This window comes from Eleutherodactylus coqui, chromosome 7 (assembly GCF_035609145.1).
Source record: "Eleutherodactylus coqui strain aEleCoq1 chromosome 7, aEleCoq1.hap1, whole genome shotgun sequence".
Classification (NCBI taxonomy): Eukaryota; Metazoa; Chordata; class Amphibia; order Anura; family Eleutherodactylidae; genus Eleutherodactylus; species Eleutherodactylus coqui.
The window spans coordinates 63,276,302-63,294,058 of NC_089843.1; the positions used below are offsets into that span (position 1 = coordinate 63,276,302).

The following is a 17,757-nucleotide window of genomic DNA, read 5'->3' on the forward strand; positions in this document are numbered from 1 at the left end:
GCCTTAGTCTGCCTGGCCAAATATTCTTCCTCTGTATGGCAAAGTCTTGGGGAGCTACATAACTCCTCTTCCTCCTGTATCTCTTGCCGCGTTTGACTTTCATTTTCATCCACAGCGATACTACGGCTGACGCCGGCTTTTAGCACTCCTCATCATTAAGGAGCACTAAACTCCGCTCGAAAATCATGAGCGGCTGTCTGAGAGGATCCATTGAAAACAATGCGAGCCTCTGACAGCGTTTACAAGGGTAAAAGGAAGGAAGGAAAAGGGGGGAAGGAGGTTAAAAAATAAAAAGTTAACAATCCTTCCCCCCTTTACCCTTGTATTGACGTGTGTATTCCTGATTTCTATGTTCACCATTCTTCATACCTGTTACTATATGTTCACCTTTAGTTGTATTGTGCTTGAGAAAGGAGCCGTGAGCTCCGAAACACGCTGCACTACTTTGTCCTCTTTAATAAAACGCCACTTTTTTAAGTCCTCACCGACAAGTCTCTTCACCTCATTTCATAAGTTATTGCACCTGACCGTACCCACGTATGGCCTTTTGACAAGGTGTTCCCTCCTAAGGTTACCATGAGCGCAGGAATTTTCTCGCTCTCCATTTCTACTGTAAATATGTATTTTTGTTTTATTATTTATATTTTATTATAAATATGGCAAAAGTTTTTTTTTTAAAATCTTATATTTTTTTAAGAATTAAACTGTTACATTTTATTTTTACTTACACAACGATTATCGCTCAAAAAATTCACTCAAAAACCATCTTTTGAGCGATAGTCGTGTGCAAATGTGTGCCCATTGTTCATCAGCTCAGCTTAAAATCTATTGGGACTGATAAGAGGGACCGCACGTTAAGTTCTCCGTGGGCAGCGCTGATAACATTCTTGCAGCAGCTGTCCCACCGGAGAACAATAGTGATGTATTTAGAGAACAGACCACCCGCTGCTCTCTTAATACATGCAAATGAAGCCATTTAACTTCTAATGGGCTGATTAGCCCATTGGTAGTGAATGCAAAATGATCACACAAACCGGTCAGTTTCCGGCGAATCTGTGTGTGTAAATGCAACTCAACTCCCCATTAAAAAAAAAGTTTTCTGCTCTGATTTCTCAAAGCCAAAAACCATAAGTAAAGAATTGACCCCAGTATGTGATTACACCATAATTGTGATTATATGGCAACACAAATATGTTTCTCACACTATAGATGAGTTTTCACATGTCACTGAAACGCTTACCATCATATAAAGCTATTTTGTTGCAACCGCTCCTACAACATGCACATGGTGTCCGCCAACCACCGCGCCAGTTCTGGCTTTAGCAGCATCATTACCAGTAAACATATTGAAGGAAAGATTCTTCTAACAACAATGTATTCCTTAGCCAGTTCTGAATGCTCCCCGGTGTACTGGAGCTGGCACATGGGTCTATTTTATAACCATTAATTATATTGTTCCCTGACAGCCGCGCACACCAGGTCCCTCATGCCCCATTTAATTAGCACCATCTACACAAAGCTCAAATATATGGTCATAGTTCAGATGCGCATAAAAAACAGTCAGAACCCCAGATGATACACATAATGATGCTTGAAGGACAACAGGTTATCTTGCTGTGGTAGGAGACCATTAGTCAAAAATGCTATATATGCATAATGAATGTAGAACAATGGGGAACAGGAAGCACTATGCTAAAGTGAAATAAAATAGGAAAAAATAAGCAAAAAAAACCTCCTCTATCCAGTGGAAAATTGTCATTTTTAGACAAACTTTGTATTTAAATATCTAAGGTTTTGTGTATATGGCCATAAGTACTGTTATGCTGGACACCTGAAACAGAAGAACCGTAATGCATCCCATAGATTGGAAGGACATAGGATTGTTATCATATGCGAGAAAAACTAATTTCCCCTGTCCCTGACCTATAAAGTCCTTTAAAGGAATTTTACCACCATATCCTTAGGCTAACCCACCACCTTCTGATCAGTGGGAATCTGTGCCAGCAATAGGTTAGATGGCACCCTATGTGCCCCCCTTCCCCAACGGTTATAAGAGAAAAAAAAAACATATTAAACCAATACATAAATATATAGATACGTAGTCAGTCTGTATTCCGCTTGTGCAGAAAACTGCAAGAAAGCAGCATACCCAAACCAGAACAGCTCAGTCAAAGCCACAGAACCAATCAGTTTACATAAATACAGTAGCAGACTAAAGTCATAACAAATACAGCACCAGAACCAAGCTTATAACAAATACAATATAAGGGCTCAGTAACAAGGGCGCATCGGCGCCCGTCTTACTGCGCGAAGAAGACGGCCGCACTTCAGGACGGACATCTCTGCAGCGCTGGAAGAACGAACATGTGATCGGCTTCATTGTCGGTCATGTGTTCTTTCTTCGGCGCTGCGGGGAGTCGTCCGTCCTGAAGTGCGGCCGTCTTCTTCCTGCAGTAAGGGCTCCGTCACACAGGCGCATCGGCGCCAATGCGCCCGTGTGACTAAGCCCTAAGAACCAACCTCATGTAATGCAGCTCCAGATACAAGCTCAATACTTAAATACAGCATCAGGACCAAGAACGGACCTCAGTAGGTATATACAATATCAGAATCAAGTTCATAATATGCATATAGTAGCAGAATTAAGTGATTGTATTGAAGGGGCATCTCAGAACATCAGAGAAAAAGAGATGTAGCTTCCCAAAATGCTGCCACACAGAGAAAGAACGTAATCTAGCCAGGTTGACCTAAGGAGGTGATCGTTCCTGGCCTACATCCACTTGGTGACCCCCTACAAGTTGGTGGCCAGTGCCTTGTTTAACTGTTTGGGTAGCACGCAGCTAAGGCTGGCCATGCCAAGAACCCAACTACTGGAGCACTTAGCAAGTCTGAGAATGAAGGGGCAGCAATGCTTGTTGAGTAAGATGACCCCTTCAATGTTTATAGTTTTTTACTGTACAGCAGCACTCCTGGCTCCCCACCATACATCTGTGAGGGGATCTGGAACTTGGCTGGTAGAGCCCTCTTGCTCCAGATATAGATGTCCCACGGACTGCACTGACCATACCCAGTCTGGGATAGCTTCAGAGCCTGATCTTCTGCAATGCTGTAAGCTCCTGGTGCATATGCAGGGAGTATTTCCCAAACATACGCCCCTGATGTATTCCACTACCGTGACATACATTGGTCATTGACTACAAAAAGTTTAAACCCCCCCTCCTCCTCCTCCTCAAAAAAAAAGACAAACAAAAACAAAAAAAACACACTGTACAGTTTGCTGTGTAGTAAAAAAAAATGCAGATACCAGCCGAGCTTATGACAAAAGGACGACTCTTGGCATACGCTGGGTGCACTTACATGATTGCTTTCAAGATTTTCTAATAAGGTTGAGTCGTCAAAGCCTTCGACATCGCTACTTGGTGGTTCATGCCTGAAGAAAAATGAAGAAACACATCACATTTATAAAACATACATGTACCTTGGTACAATGAGAAAGTGAAGCAGTTGCCCATAGCTGCCAAAGAGGTTGCCGCTTTCATTTTTCAGGGGATTTCAATAGTTGAATCTGATTGGCTGCTATCCACAACTTCTTCACTTGCACTAGTTTTTATAGATCATGCTTGGCTGAAGGAAATCAGACAGTACATATAGCCCTCTAAACAAGTAGTCCTAAATAATTGCTTTTATACATATATAATACATGTATCCATTCATGCATTCGCTAAAGATGGCGGATAACGATAATCGTAAAAGTGCATGCAGTAGGACAGCTATGGTGCAGTTCAGGTCCAAAAGCTCTGCTGCATTGTCAGACTTTTCCCAGGACACTTCTGAAAACATATTATACTAAGGAAAACCTAATACAGAGGTGGTCTCATGAAGATGGTACATGCCACTATGCCCTTCCAGGGCATAAGATCATCATGGATGGGGCTTTCCCCAGCTTTGGACCCCCTCTATGAACTTGAGTAGAGATACAACAACAAGCAGGGGCTCTATGGCAGCTCACACATTTTGCGTATTTATCTCCATTTCTGCCATTTACTATTACATTTCAACTGGGGGTGTCTGGAGCTGAAACAGATTGCTGTTGAAACAGGTTGTTGGTGGCGAGACAACCCCTTTAAATTAATATCAGCTCATAAGTTGAACCTTTGCATTAGTGATTATTAAATTAAAGCAGTTGTCCAGTTGTAAACCCATTTGCCTATCCACAGGGTAGGCTATAAATAGTAGATCGTGGGGGTTCATTGCCCAGAACCTTCGCTGAGCAGCTGTTCTCTGGCCTATGGAACTCAATGGGGACTTGACCAGCAATACCAAGTTAGGCCACTGCAGTGGGAGTGGAGCTGTCTGCTTCCTGCAGAAATCAGCTCAGTGGACGAAGTTACAGGCCTGGCGAACAGCTGCTCAGTGGTGTGCTGGGCAATGGACCCCCACTGATCTATTAATGACCTATCAATGGTTTACAACTGGACAACCCATTTAAAAGGATCCCATTATAAGTCAATGCAGTCTGTCAGGATTCATTGGGATTGATTAAAAAACATATATGCTGTAGCTGTCATAGTAACATAGTTCGTAAGGCTGAATGAAGACAATGTCCATCTAGTACAGCCTGTTTATCCTCCTGTGTGGTTGATCCAGAGGAAGGCCAAAAAAACCAAGGCCAGAAGCCAATTAGCCCTTTTGGAGAAAAAATTCCTTCCCGACTCCCTAATGGCAATCCGACTGTTCCCTGGATCATGGCTTCATGATGAATTGAAGCCACAATCATGTTAGGAATCTAAAAGTTAAAGGAGATGTCCCGCGCCGAAACGGGTTTTTTTTTTTTTAAACCCCCCCCCCGTTCGGCGCGAGACAACCCCGATGCAGGGGTTAAAAAAACCACCCGCACAGCGCTTACCTGAATCCCGGCGGTCCGGTGACTTCAATACTTACCGCTGAAGATGGCCGCCGGGATCCTCTATCTTCGTGGACCGCAGCTCTTCTGTGCGGTCCACTGCCGATTCCAGCCTCCTGATTGGCTGGAATCGGCACGTGACGGGGCGGAGCTACACGGAGCTACACGGAGCCCCATAGAGAACAGCAGAAGACCCGGACTGCGCAAGCGCGGCTAATTTGGCCATCGGAGGCCAAAAATTAGTCGGCACCATGGAGACCAGGACGCTAGCAACGGAGCAGGTAAGTAAAAAACTTTTTATAACTTCTGTATGGCTCATAATTAATGCACAATGTATATTACAAAGTGCATTATTATGGCCATACAGAAGTGTATAACCCCACTTGCTGCCTCGGGACATCTCCTTTAAGCTATTCTCAACTTCTCTCAAATCTAACTGAGGTTCTCATACTTGTATTAACCAATGAAGAGGGAAAATCTACAGCATTAAATTGTCCAGTCTCCAGTTTATTCTCAGTGCACACATTAAATTTTGAAGAGCCACCCCGGGGAAAGTTTTTTTCACTCATTAGAGTATGTGTATGTATATCCATCAGCTATTAGTACCTTGTTTAGTTGTTCCTTTCAATCTGAAACTTCCTGGAGTACTTTAAGTGGGTCATTTATGGTCATTCTGACCAACTGAAAGTTACTTGGCTTTTCAGCCCTATGCAGTGGACCATACAGTACCACACAAGCTCTTCAGAGCGGGACAACAAACCCCTATCACAGTTACTTGCTAAAGATTAGAGGCTCTTGCCATACAGCTCTGAGGCTGCATTCAGATGAACGTATATCGGCTCGGTTTTCATGCCGAGCCGATATACGTTGTCCTCGGGTGCAGGGGGGGGGGAGGATGGAAGAGCCAGGGCCAGGAACTGTGCTCCCACCCCCTCTCGGCCTCCTCTCCGCCCCTCTGCACTATTTGCAATGAGAGGAGGCAGGACGGGGGCGGGGCTAAGGTCCGGGAATTAGCCCCGCCCCGTCCCGCCTCTCTCCATTGCAAATAGTGCAGAGGGGCGGAGAGGAGGCCGAGAGGGGGCGGGAGCACAGTTCCTGGGCCTGGCTCTTCCATCCTCCCCCCTCTGCACACGAGGACAACGTATATCGGCTCGGCATGAAAACCGAGCCGATATACGTTCGTGTGAATGCACCCTAATGTAGAGAGTTCGACCTCCTAACTGAATACTTATAGTGTGTAGCTTATTTAGGCAAACATGAAATTGGATCTGGGGTGAAAGATGGGACCACTGGCAGGTTGTTAGCTGGGGGAACTGCGAAGACTGGCATCTGGAAGTTCAAACCAGTTGGCCATCTGAAGACTATAGTGAGGTCTTGCTTGCTTAGCCCAGGCAGCTTGGGCCAAAAGTACTAACAATGGAGTACCAGACTAGTCCATAATGGGCATGGTAGGCCCAATCACAAGGCTGTAGCATGTTAGAGAAGTCTGTAAAATGGAGCATTTATCAGGTCAGACATCATACAAACTTTATTGAGCAATGGACTCTGTACATGATCAGTGTCACTCCTTTGTGGGACAATAAGACCATCTGGCTCCAAGAGTATTTAGGCAACAGAAGCATATAAGCCAGGAAACAAACAGTCTTCTATCTGTTTGCCATGTTTGGGAGAATCACAATAGACGCCCAACCAAAAGTTCCTGTATTAAGTGAACATAGGCTAAAGGGACGGGAGCTTCTCACTGGCCCAAAATTCAATGTTGGGTCAGTTTTTCTGTGACCAAGTCACTCCTCCACAACTGTACTCTTCCCCCCCCCCCCCCCCTTACTCTCAGGGACTCTCATCAAGTTCTGCCGCATCCGAATTCCAGGTTGTGGCGCACTCAAGTAGTCGGCGAGTCTGATGCAGCCCTTCACCACCACACTCTGCACTGATCTGACACTGTAGACATCACTACGTAATATAAGTCGGAAAGTGTATCATCTTTCCTTAAGGAGAGCACCTAGGAGGTGTGTGGAGACAACTAGGATGTGATTGCGGAGACTTTTAAGGCTATAAAAATTCCTCTGTAAAATATACGGAAATAAGGAAGATGGAATAATAAAAAACTGCAGCGCTATTGGATTGGGAATTTGTAACACGTTACTTCATGGCTAAACATGGCTGTCCTCACTATAGGCAGAGATGGTACTGTCTCTAGCTGCTCATGTGAAGCTGTGCTGATGAATCATGGGATTGATAGCACAAAATAGCAAGAGAGCAGGAATAAATGTGAACATTAAGTATCAGGCAGGAGGCTGCACTACATGGAGGAAACTGTCAAATTCTGGAAGTCACCTGTGTATATTGCAGTCAGGTGAGGGGTAGGGATTGAAAATATGCCTTCGCTGGAGTGGCCCTTAAAGACTACTAGTATACCTTGCACACGGTACTGAAGATGTTGCCATCACCAGTACCATGGAATGTATTCTACAACTGTTCCGGGAGATCAGAGGTGGTAACTAAACAGATTGGATTCGTACACCAGAGTTCCAGTAGTTAGTTCAGGATCACTTATTCTCTGAAGAGCCCAACGAGGGGCAGATGTTACAAACTTCCATTGTGTCTTTAATCTGCACAGCGAGCTCAGGAGCGCTTGTTTTTAAGAAACATCTTCAGTAAATATTCGTAGATTAATTTTCAAAAGCGATTCCAGAAGTCTAACGATCTAGCTAGACTAATGTATTTCCATGCACATAATGAAACCGTTCACTGTTAACTACAATTATCATAGCGCTTTAGCATCGCATCTGGCGGCAGAGGACTTGATTTCCTATTTCAATAACGCATAAAATTTTAATTCAACGAGAAAAGGACAAAAACCGCGCAGCATGCAAGGGGGGGGGGGGGGGGGGGGGAGAGGGAGAACCTGCTCCGCTTACCAGTCATCTTCACAATACCTATTGTCCTCTGGTTCTGGACAGTGACTGCACAAGAAGGAAAGAGGAAAAGCAAAGTCCTGGCGAATTAAACTGACTGAGCAGCATTACAATGAGAAAACATTAGTCCATATTTTTTGCGGCTGCGCCAATCAGTCACACGCACATACACCATTCTACTATTCAATTTCATGCTTGTCACTCAGTGGGGCTACAGATTAAGCCTAAAATTCATCTCAGACAGTACAGAGAGGATTAATGGTCACATGTCAATGGTCCTAAAAACTAAACACATAGAAGTGACCATTACAGTTGTGGTCGACATTATTGGCCCTCCTGAATATGAACTGCACCATGTGCAATATGCCCTGAAACTAGAAAAAAGGGTTCGGCGAAACTGCTTGTATACACACTGGTGGTAAGTCAAGGTGTTACACCCAGAAGGAATTGGTGGAATTTCATGTAATATGGTAGGTATGTACAAAGTCATACCCAGACTAGACTATTGCATTGCAATGAGTCAGACTAAGTTTATTACTATTCAGTACCGGTTTCGGTAAATCGTATGTCCACCATGAGCTCCTCTACACTCTTGGATCCATGCAGACACTAAAGTGTTTGGATTTCTTCTTGAGTCATGCCCCTCCATGCCTGTATGACCACTGCAGCAAGTTGTTGGTGTACAGTTGGTGGTGGTGTGGGGGGCACTGAGCTCTATTGGGGATAAATTTGGGGACCACACAGATCAATCCATAATTGGGACTACTTGCAAGGTGTTTTTTGTGTTGGCTGTAGTAGGTGGATGGCTATTATCCTGTTGCATTATACCATTATGGTTGGTGGTCATGAATGGTTTGAGAATATACCACTCTGTCCACATACTGGTGGGGAGTCACTGTGTACCCCAACCCATGACTACAGGAGTTGGACCTATGTTGGGTATAGAGAGTTTGAACTCAACCGTATGGCATACCTGCTCACTGACCATCTGTGGACAAAAAAAGGACCTCCTTACATAACACACTATACAACTTATAAACTAATCAATATAGCATTTTGCTTAACAAAGGGGCCCCATAATTTGCATAGTAATACACGTACTTCATGCAATTTTTAATTATACAATACGCTTCATATGGAAAGATGTAAATCAAGTTTCATACATTTTCTGTAACCCTATAACTGGGTGTATAACTTTCAATTTTTACCAGTGTATATAAAAACTTGCTTTATACAGAAAAGCGCAAAACACCAAAAAAAAAAACTTGGCTGGAAAAAGGGATACAAAATAAAAAAAATGCCAGGACACAATAACACAAAGGACAAAAATTGAATTAAACTGCGATTTAGCAGAAATTAGACCCACCTGCCAGTGCTCCTATGATTTTAATTAGTCTATGAAGAGCAACAATGAAATCAGAGCATTTTAGAGCTGCAAGTGCCCCCAAGTGCAACAAAACGGGTCCTACAGCAGGATAATGACCCAAAGCACATATGGAAGAGTACACAAGAATGGTTACGGTGGTGGGGGGAAAAGGACCAGCAATGAGTCCTGAGCTCAGGCCTATTGAAGATCTTTTGGGAGATCCAAAATCTGCTAATGAGAAAAGCAACCTGCAAACAATCAAGGGCTAAAGAGGATTTCAGTGGCAAAAACTACCAGTAAGGGCTTCTTCAGATGTGTGTATAATCGGACGGGTTTTCACGTCCAGCCGATCTACGCTGTCCCTCCCATTCACCGACTCTGCATCTCTCCTCCCCTCTAAGCGGTTTGCAATGGGAGTGGGTGGGATAGGGAGGAGCTAAGCTCCCTCCCACCCCCCATAGCCAGCAACGGGAGTGGGCGGGACACAATAGAGCTTAGCTCCACCCCTGCCCATTGCAATTGCAGGAGGAGAGGCAGAGAGCCGGTAAGAAGGGTATTTCCGTGCAGTCAATCCGTGAGATTTCCATGGGATTTCAGTCCCACGTGACCCCAGCCTAAGAAGCTTTTTAGAAACAGTATGAAAGAAGACAGATCAACTTTTTTTAATAAAATGTATTTGGACATGCTAGCAAAAAACAAAAATTAGAAAATTAGTGCATAACCACTTACTTCTGAACACATTGCCATTTTTATAATAAACAATCAAGGGTGCCAATTATGTTGACCGCAACTGGAGTCGGACATGAAGTCACTTGTTGCCAATCCGAAAATTCTCATACATTCTCAGTACTATATAAGGTGGTTTTAATATTCAGTTTTTCCTATGTAGGCTGCCATGCTGGTGCTCATTTGCAAATCTTAATGTACTTAAAATCCGCATGGAAATCTGATTGCCTTGTGCGCGCTCTTCAATACATGAGTCAGGTTTCCATGCATTGCACCATCGGGAAATACCGCAAGAACTAGGAGTGGTAAAGAATAATAAAAAAAAAAAAAAAGATATATCACCTGGCTCCATGTCACCATCCCTAATAGCACCATTACGGAGTTTATGGTGATGCAGGAATGTGACAGGTTCCCTTTAAGTGTCCATAGCCTTTAAACTGAAACAAGTATTTAAGGCCATGTTTAAGGGGGGGTTGCAATGCTGCAAATTTGTGCAGCAAAGTACAGTACAATGCAACCACAAAACTCCGTTCAGAAGTGGTAGGAAAAAAAAAAAAAAAAAAAAAAAATCGATGCAGAATTTAGGGTGCTGCAGTATTTCTAAGCATGCCCAATATTTCTTGCAAAAACAAATTTAAAAGGAAGAAATGTAATGTTGATTTTGTAGAAAATCTGCCAAAAATACCATAGCAACGAACATTAATACTATAATAATCCTAACTTACCCATAGGCATTCCCTGCGATGCTACACTTTTTGAATTGCATGACATTGCAGGTCAGAGTCCCCGTCTTGTCCGAAAATATATATTTTACCTACACAAAAAAGAAATTTCATGTTTGAACTAGAAAGTGGAAAAATACAAGAATTAAACAAACAGTCACTAAACTGTCTGATTCTGTTCAAACGCACCTGTCCTAATTCCTCATTGAGGTTTGATGTTCTGGCCATAGCAGAGGTATCTGTTGGTTCATAGTGCATATCCATATCCTAAAGGGAGGAACAGGATACATAGAGGACATTAAAAAATGGAAAGTATTCAGAGAACATAGGAGTTTTCATTGGTTAAATAAAAGAAGCAGCAGCAACAGCAGCGAGGGCACATTGACTGCTTGACACAGAGCAGCACAGAATAATGTTTATCAAACCCCCCCCCCCCCCCCCCCCGAATCTGCTCGGACCAGTATGTAGTTACTCGAGAAGAGCGATGCTTGCTCGTGTAACAGCCTTTACCGAGCGTGCTCGCTCATCTCTACCACAGACCTAAAAATACGGCTACAAGTACCCTGCTTCCTTGAAAATAAGACATACCCTGAAAATAAGACAAAAGCATGATTGTCCAGAATTTTTGAGGATGCAAAATGATTTTTCAGGCTTTTTGAGGATGCTTGAAATATAAGCCCCACTCCAAAATTAAGCCCTGCTAACAGTTAATTTAAAAAGGCAATTTAAATAGTGTCCAGGCAGCTATACATGTGAAAAAGTTAAACCTTTTTGAACAAAAATTAATATAAGACACTGTCTAATTTTCGGGGAAACACGGTATATTCCTTTGGAACAAAAACATAAAAGTGAAAATGGACCAAAGAGTATTTAGCGATCTGTAACAACTGGATCATAGTGTGGCAAATTCTGCTGCTGTATGGGCAACCTCCGAACCTCCAACACTGAATTCTGCTAAAATACAGGATGAAATAGGACAACACTGCTGTATGCAATGCTGTCAGATGCCGTAAAACAGCAGACGGATACTGAATGGAACACATTTCTAGTCAACGGGGTCCAATTGTCACCATTCACTTCCATCATATGCTGCTTCTGTTTTCCTTCTCCCATGACGGAGCGGCGGTGATGTGAACGAGCTCTAAGCTGTCTCCGATGACAGATGATTGCAGGAATAGTGCTAATCCAAGGCACTAAATCATTTTCCACAAGGCGCCTTCTAACCTCTCGGCTGTATCTAGTTCTGATTACCTTTACAACCGCACATCGCTATGTTACATTAATATATGGTAAAGGTTAGCTCACTAATTAACCAACTTATCCAAGCCTGTCTATAAGGGCCCTTTTACACGGACAGATGCATCTTCTGCAATCCAGTGAGAATCTGAAGGATTGTCATTCCGTCTAATTTCATGCACCGAATGAACGACAAATGATTCATTCCTTAGCATTTATCATTCAGTTTGTGCAGGCATAAAGACTGGACGACGATCGGCCAGTGAAAACAGCTAGTTCATCTACAAATGGCTGCCTGTGTACTGTGAATGGAGGACAGGCGATCCCTGATCGGTGATCATTCCCGTGTGAAGTCACAGGAACAATCGTCGCTGGGTCGCAGGTAAAAAAAAAAACATCTTGAACTAATTAGGCTAAATAGCCTTTTAAATCACGGAATGGGTGTGTTCCTGCGCGCCCATGTGAAAGGTCCCAGACAGCAAAAAAAAGTACAGTAAAATGTGCAAATACGTTGCGCCTATGCGAGCATTTTTGTGCATATATCCGTGTGAACCTGCCCCTAGTGTGACAATTTTCAAGTGCGAATGGCTCAATCAGAATAGCCTCTCTGCGCACGTGCAGCGAAGATACTAACAGAGGGCGGAACAGCCATGGCGTCACTATACTGGCAGCAAGTGGGAGGAGAGGCCAGGTTTCTGCAGTGACACGCTGACTAAGAGGGATGATGCTGCGGCCTCTGTCTTATGGTGGCGCATTTGCGAACTGGGTGGGCAATCATGGTGGGAATTTTGATGAATGTTAAATGGCTTTTTGAGTGTAATGCTCTACTACACTACGGTGGCAGATTAAATTAAAAAAAAAAACAGTTTTCCATAAACGTAATTTTTTTTTTTTTTTTATATGCATGGAAAAGTTAAGTGAAACCTGCATGAAAATCCATATACAACGTGACTAAATCAACCGCGGCTGTCAGAGGACTTACCCAGTTAATGAAGTATGCTTGTATAAATTTCACCACTTCCAAAGTCACCAGCAAACTGATGGGTATGAGATTGTTGAAGAGAATGATAAATGTTAAAAAATTCAGTCCAAAGTTGTTAGCTCCACCATCTGTTCAGTGATCACAGATAAAGGAAGATGTTACCATTGCTTCCAGACAAGTGCCTTGCTTTTCAAACAAAACAATCTGCCAAACAGTACACAGACGTGATCCCGCCGCTAACGTTAACTCTTCCATGCTCAACACACTTGGCGTTCTCTACAAGTCTCCCTTAAGGGTTCTTCGCCTACTTTATCATTGTTCTGAAGCGGTTCCCACTGCCAAATAAGATGCATTAGGTCCGATTTACATCAGGTTTTGTTTTGCCTCCACTCTTTTCATTCAGTGGGACCACCGGAGATACTGTAATCAAAGTGCTTGAGCCCCGCTATCTCTGACGCTGCCATTTAAATGGATAGCGGCAACATGACCACGGCTGCATTTATTCAGGGGCACTCCAGATCCTGTTCTAGTGATCGGTAGGGGTGCCAGCCAGGGAGAAATTGATTTCACTGTGTATGAGCTATTGGTCACCCTCTCAACCGTTTTACTGTAGACAGGCAGCTACACAGTTTCAACAGACTGCAGGGTAAAACTGTGTGCAAAAAAAAGGACCGTGGAGCGGGGCATTAAGCCTTTGCAATCCAATTTTGGATACAGGGTTTCCTAGGGAGTTTTCTCTTTCTGCCATTATACAATGGCACCATCTGCTGGCTAAAGCCAGTAGTGCCGTATGGGACATTCTGAAGAGGCCTCTGACAGAGCTGCCAGTAATATAGAGCGGCCAGTAATATACAGTATACTGGCTTGAAAAAGACTTAGATTAAGTCGAAACGTCGCCATTTTATGGAGCAATAAAACCCTTTTTTTACAATCTCTACACCGTTGATGCTGCCGCCTCCTTGGATACCATTGCATTTATTTGGGGTTGGGTTCATGACCCCACAGGTGGCTTGGCATATACAGACTGGAACCTCTGCACTGAAGTGCATGTGTTAGGTGTGCTGCGGGACTTTCCTATTTCTACAGTAATATACAGTAAGAATACCCTGCCGGACGTCTTCAGACATCGGAGCTGAACAGGCTTCAATCAGGATGTCTGAAGAAGTCAGTGGATTGGAAAGGGTTTACCCCATAGAAGTCTGTGCACGTCACCATCGCCGAATTGAGGCTACATGACTGAAGTTTTAGCACGCGTGTTTAGACGTATAACGGTTACTATTCTATCTGCTGCTCTCCCCAAATAAGTTTACACGTTGCCTAATGACTGCAGCTTTTAATTCACAGCGATTTCAAGAAACAGATTTTTTTTTTCCTCTTACAATTCAGATTGAGATACCAGTCCTTCTCTTCATGCTTGGCGTTCCAGATGGAAGACCCAATAGAGCACACCAAGGAGATTGTGATGAGCGTCCCAAACAGGAGCAGGATCTGTATGTTGGTTATACGCTCCACATTGGACAACTTCAATGGAGGCTTGGTAGAATTCTGCAGAGGTGTAAAATAAAAAGGGTATCAAACTATGCTGCAAGACAAAGCAAAAGTAGTGTGGTAGCATAAACCTCCATGTGAGCTTAAATACTCAGGGTATAAGAGAGAGAAAAGTGTAATAGAGGTAATAAGTATTGGTTAACCAAAAAAATTATATATGCTAGCCTTCAAAGCTGCTTAAGGCCTCTTTATCACGCTTGATCACAGCATGACAGAAAGGTCTTAAGTAGCCTTGAAAGCTTGCAAAAATATAATTTTTTGGTTAGCTAATAAAAAAGTATTTGCAAACTTTTGAGGCTTATAAAAAAACCTGTTCATCATGCTGTGATGAAGCCCTAAAAGCTTGCATACATAGTTTTCTTTCCTGGTTAGTCAATAAAGGTATCACTTCCATAATACTTTAGTAGTTTTTTTTTATACAAAAGAATATTTAGGGCTAATGCCCACGGCCGGATTTCCGCCGTGTGAAACACAGCGGTAATCTGCGGCGTTTCACTGCAGCTATTAGGCTCTAATGTACCTAATAGCTCAATGTTCACGCTGCGGAATTCCGCAGCGTGAAATAACCCACGGCACGGGTATACGCGTGAACCTATCAGCCGCGGGATTACGCACGAACGGCTTCCATTGTAGCCAATGGAAGCCGGCTGTCACGCTATACTTCCGCTGAAGCGTCATATGACACTGCCGATGCGCCGATGCATGCGCACCAATGCGTCATTGCGGGAGCTGTACAGCGGATCCGGAGGAGTGTATGGGGTCTTTGGGGGAGTGGGCATGGTGCAGACTCCGTTGCGGTATTCCGCTTGCGGAGCCAGTCACACCAGTGGGCACGAGCCCTTAACGTTACATAAACTACACTGCAAGAAGTTTATATACCAATTTAGCAAACGCTAACAGTACAGCCGGCATGCTACACCATCATCATAGCACACTGTTCTAATACACCAACTATTGAAAAGATGTGCATGCTTGCTACATTTATACATGTAGGTGATAATATTGTATCTCATGACTGGACTATATATGCGATTTACACACTCGAATCTCGTAAAACTCCCCTGTTGCTTTATATAGGGTAATGCAAAGTAAGAGTGGAGCGGTTGCCCATAGGAAACCATTCGTTCCCAGCTCCTACTTATAAGAAGGTCTTTGGAAAATGAATACAGCACCACACTTCAGTTCTATGCTCCACTCTTCCTTTGCACTAGTTTTGATAACTCTCAAAGGGGTTGTCTCGTGAAATCAAGTGGGGTTATACACTTCCGTATGGCCATATTAATGCACTTTGTAATGTACATCGTGCATTAATTATGAGCCATACAGAAGTTATTCACTTACCTGCTCCGTTGCTAGCGTCCCCGTCGCCATGGATCCGTCCAAATTCGCTGTCTTCTGGCGTTTTTAGACGCGCTTGCGCAGTCCGGTCTTCTCCCTGGTGAATGGGGCCGCTCGTGCCGGAGAGCTGGTCCTCGTAGCTCCGCCCCGTCACGTGTGCCGATTCCAGCCAATCAGGAGGCTGGAATTGGCAATGGACCGCACAGAGCCCACGGTGCACCATGGGAGAAGACCCGCGGTGCATCGTGGGTGAAGATCCCGACGGCCATCTTGGTAAAGGAAGAAAGAAGTCGCCGCAGCGCGGGGATTCGGGTAAGTAATAAACTTTTTTTTTTTTTTTTTTTTTAACTCATTCCTTGGGTTTGTCTCGCGCCGAACGGGGGGGGCCTATTGAATTAAAAAAAAAGCCGTTTCGGCGTGAGACAACCCTTTCAACCATCAATATAAAAGAATCACTGGGCAGTACAATTTTTGGTGACTGAGATGTTAGAACCTTTTTGGGGTCGTAGATTCAGAAAATGTCATTAGTTTTTCTCCATCAGGTCGGCTTATCAAAATACGGCATAGACGTATAAATTTATACATGTACACATATTGCATTATACACGTAATGATTGCCAATCAGAAGCTGAAGGTATGAAAATAAGTGCCAAGAAGCCAAGAACACTAACAAAGCCAGCGTCTCTCATTGAGAAATTTACTGAAGCAGAGGTTCTGTAATTTCCTGCAATTAGATGTTCCTGGACATTCGTGTTGGATCTTCCAACAGTAGTCCGCCATCATATCTGTATCCCATCATCCGCAGTCCCGTTCTTCCACAGTCACCAGTAGTCCACCATCATATGGGTATCCCATCATCCGCAGTACTATTCTTCCACGATCAACAGTAGTCCGCCATCCTATGTGTATCCCATCGTCCGCAGTCCTGTTCTTCCACGGTCAACAGTAGTCCGTCATCATATGTGTATCCCATCGTCCACAGTCCTGTTCTTACATGGCCAACAATAGTCCGCCATCATATGTATATCCCATCATCCACAGTACTGTTCTTACATGGCCAACAGTAGTCCGCCATCATATCTGTATCCTATCATTCGCAGTCCTGTTCTTCCACGGTCACCAGTAGTCCCCCATCATATGTGTATCCCATCGTCCACAGTCCTGTTCTTACATGGCCAACAATAGTCCGCCATCATATGTATATCCCATCATCCACAGTACTGTTCTTACATGGCCAACAGTAGTCCGCCATCATATCTGTATCCTATCATTCGCAGTCCTGTTCTTCCACAGTCACCAGTAGTCCGCCATCATATGGGTATCCCATCATCTGCAGTACTGTTCTTCCACGGTCAACAGTAGTCCGCTATCATGTGTAACCCATAGTCCACAGTCCTGTTTTTCCACGGTCAACAGTAATCAGCCATCATATGTGTATCCCATCGTCCACAGTCCTGTTCTTACATGGCCAATAGTCCGCCATCATATGCGTATCCCATTATCTGCAGCACTGTTCTTCCACAGTCACCAGTAGTCCACCATCATATGTGTATCCCATTGTCGCAGTACTGTTCATCCACCGTCCTTCACTTCCTGGTGAAACCAGTCACACGTACATCACCAAGACAATCTGGAAATCAATCCAAATATCTGCGCAGGTAATGCAATTTGATGATCATGTTACACTGAAGCGTACAAAAAGAAGCGTACGTCCACTTTGGTTAATCCTATAGATGCTCTTTATAGTCATCAAACAAAAGTAACACTGGTTTTTTTGTTCTTGCCATACCATTGGTATACCAAGTTTCATGCACTTCTTTTCCCATTTGGCCATTTTCATAGATGCCCTATACATGTTTTACCTCTTGAGGTCCCCAAGGCTTATCTTCGCCTCCCAGTCTTACTTTGAAATAGGCCAAATGAGCTCTTTTTATAAATTCAGTTATAGCTTGTCTATGCTGAAGGTACAAGTACTCCCAAAAAATGAAACAAAAAACATCAGGATAATTTAGACAATT

The 17,757-nt window shown here is 43.6% G+C and overlaps 1 protein-coding gene across 4 annotated transcripts in view; it reads right to left on the reverse strand.

Annotated features, from left to right (window-relative positions):
* ATP8A1 (ATPase phospholipid transporting 8A1) overlaps positions 1-17,757 on the reverse strand; it is a 197,879-nt gene that overhangs the window by 94,531 nt on the left and 85,591 nt on the right. For 3 of the 4 annotated variants that reach the window (XM_066573135.1, XM_066573134.1, XM_066573137.1), the window contains 6 exons: positions 14,233-14,398; positions 12,854-12,981; positions 10,825-10,902; positions 10,639-10,727; positions 7,825-7,869; positions 3,358-3,430 (listed from right to left, as the gene is read on the reverse strand). In XM_066573135.1, the coding sequence (XP_066429232.1) occupies positions 3,358-3,430; positions 7,825-7,869; positions 10,639-10,727; positions 10,825-10,902; positions 12,854-12,981; positions 14,233-14,398 (579 nt within the window). The remainder of the gene's footprint in view (positions 1-3,357; positions 3,431-7,824; positions 7,870-10,638; positions 10,728-10,824; positions 10,903-12,853; positions 12,982-14,232; positions 14,399-17,757) is intronic. The other variant, XM_066573136.1, reaches the window with a different exon arrangement.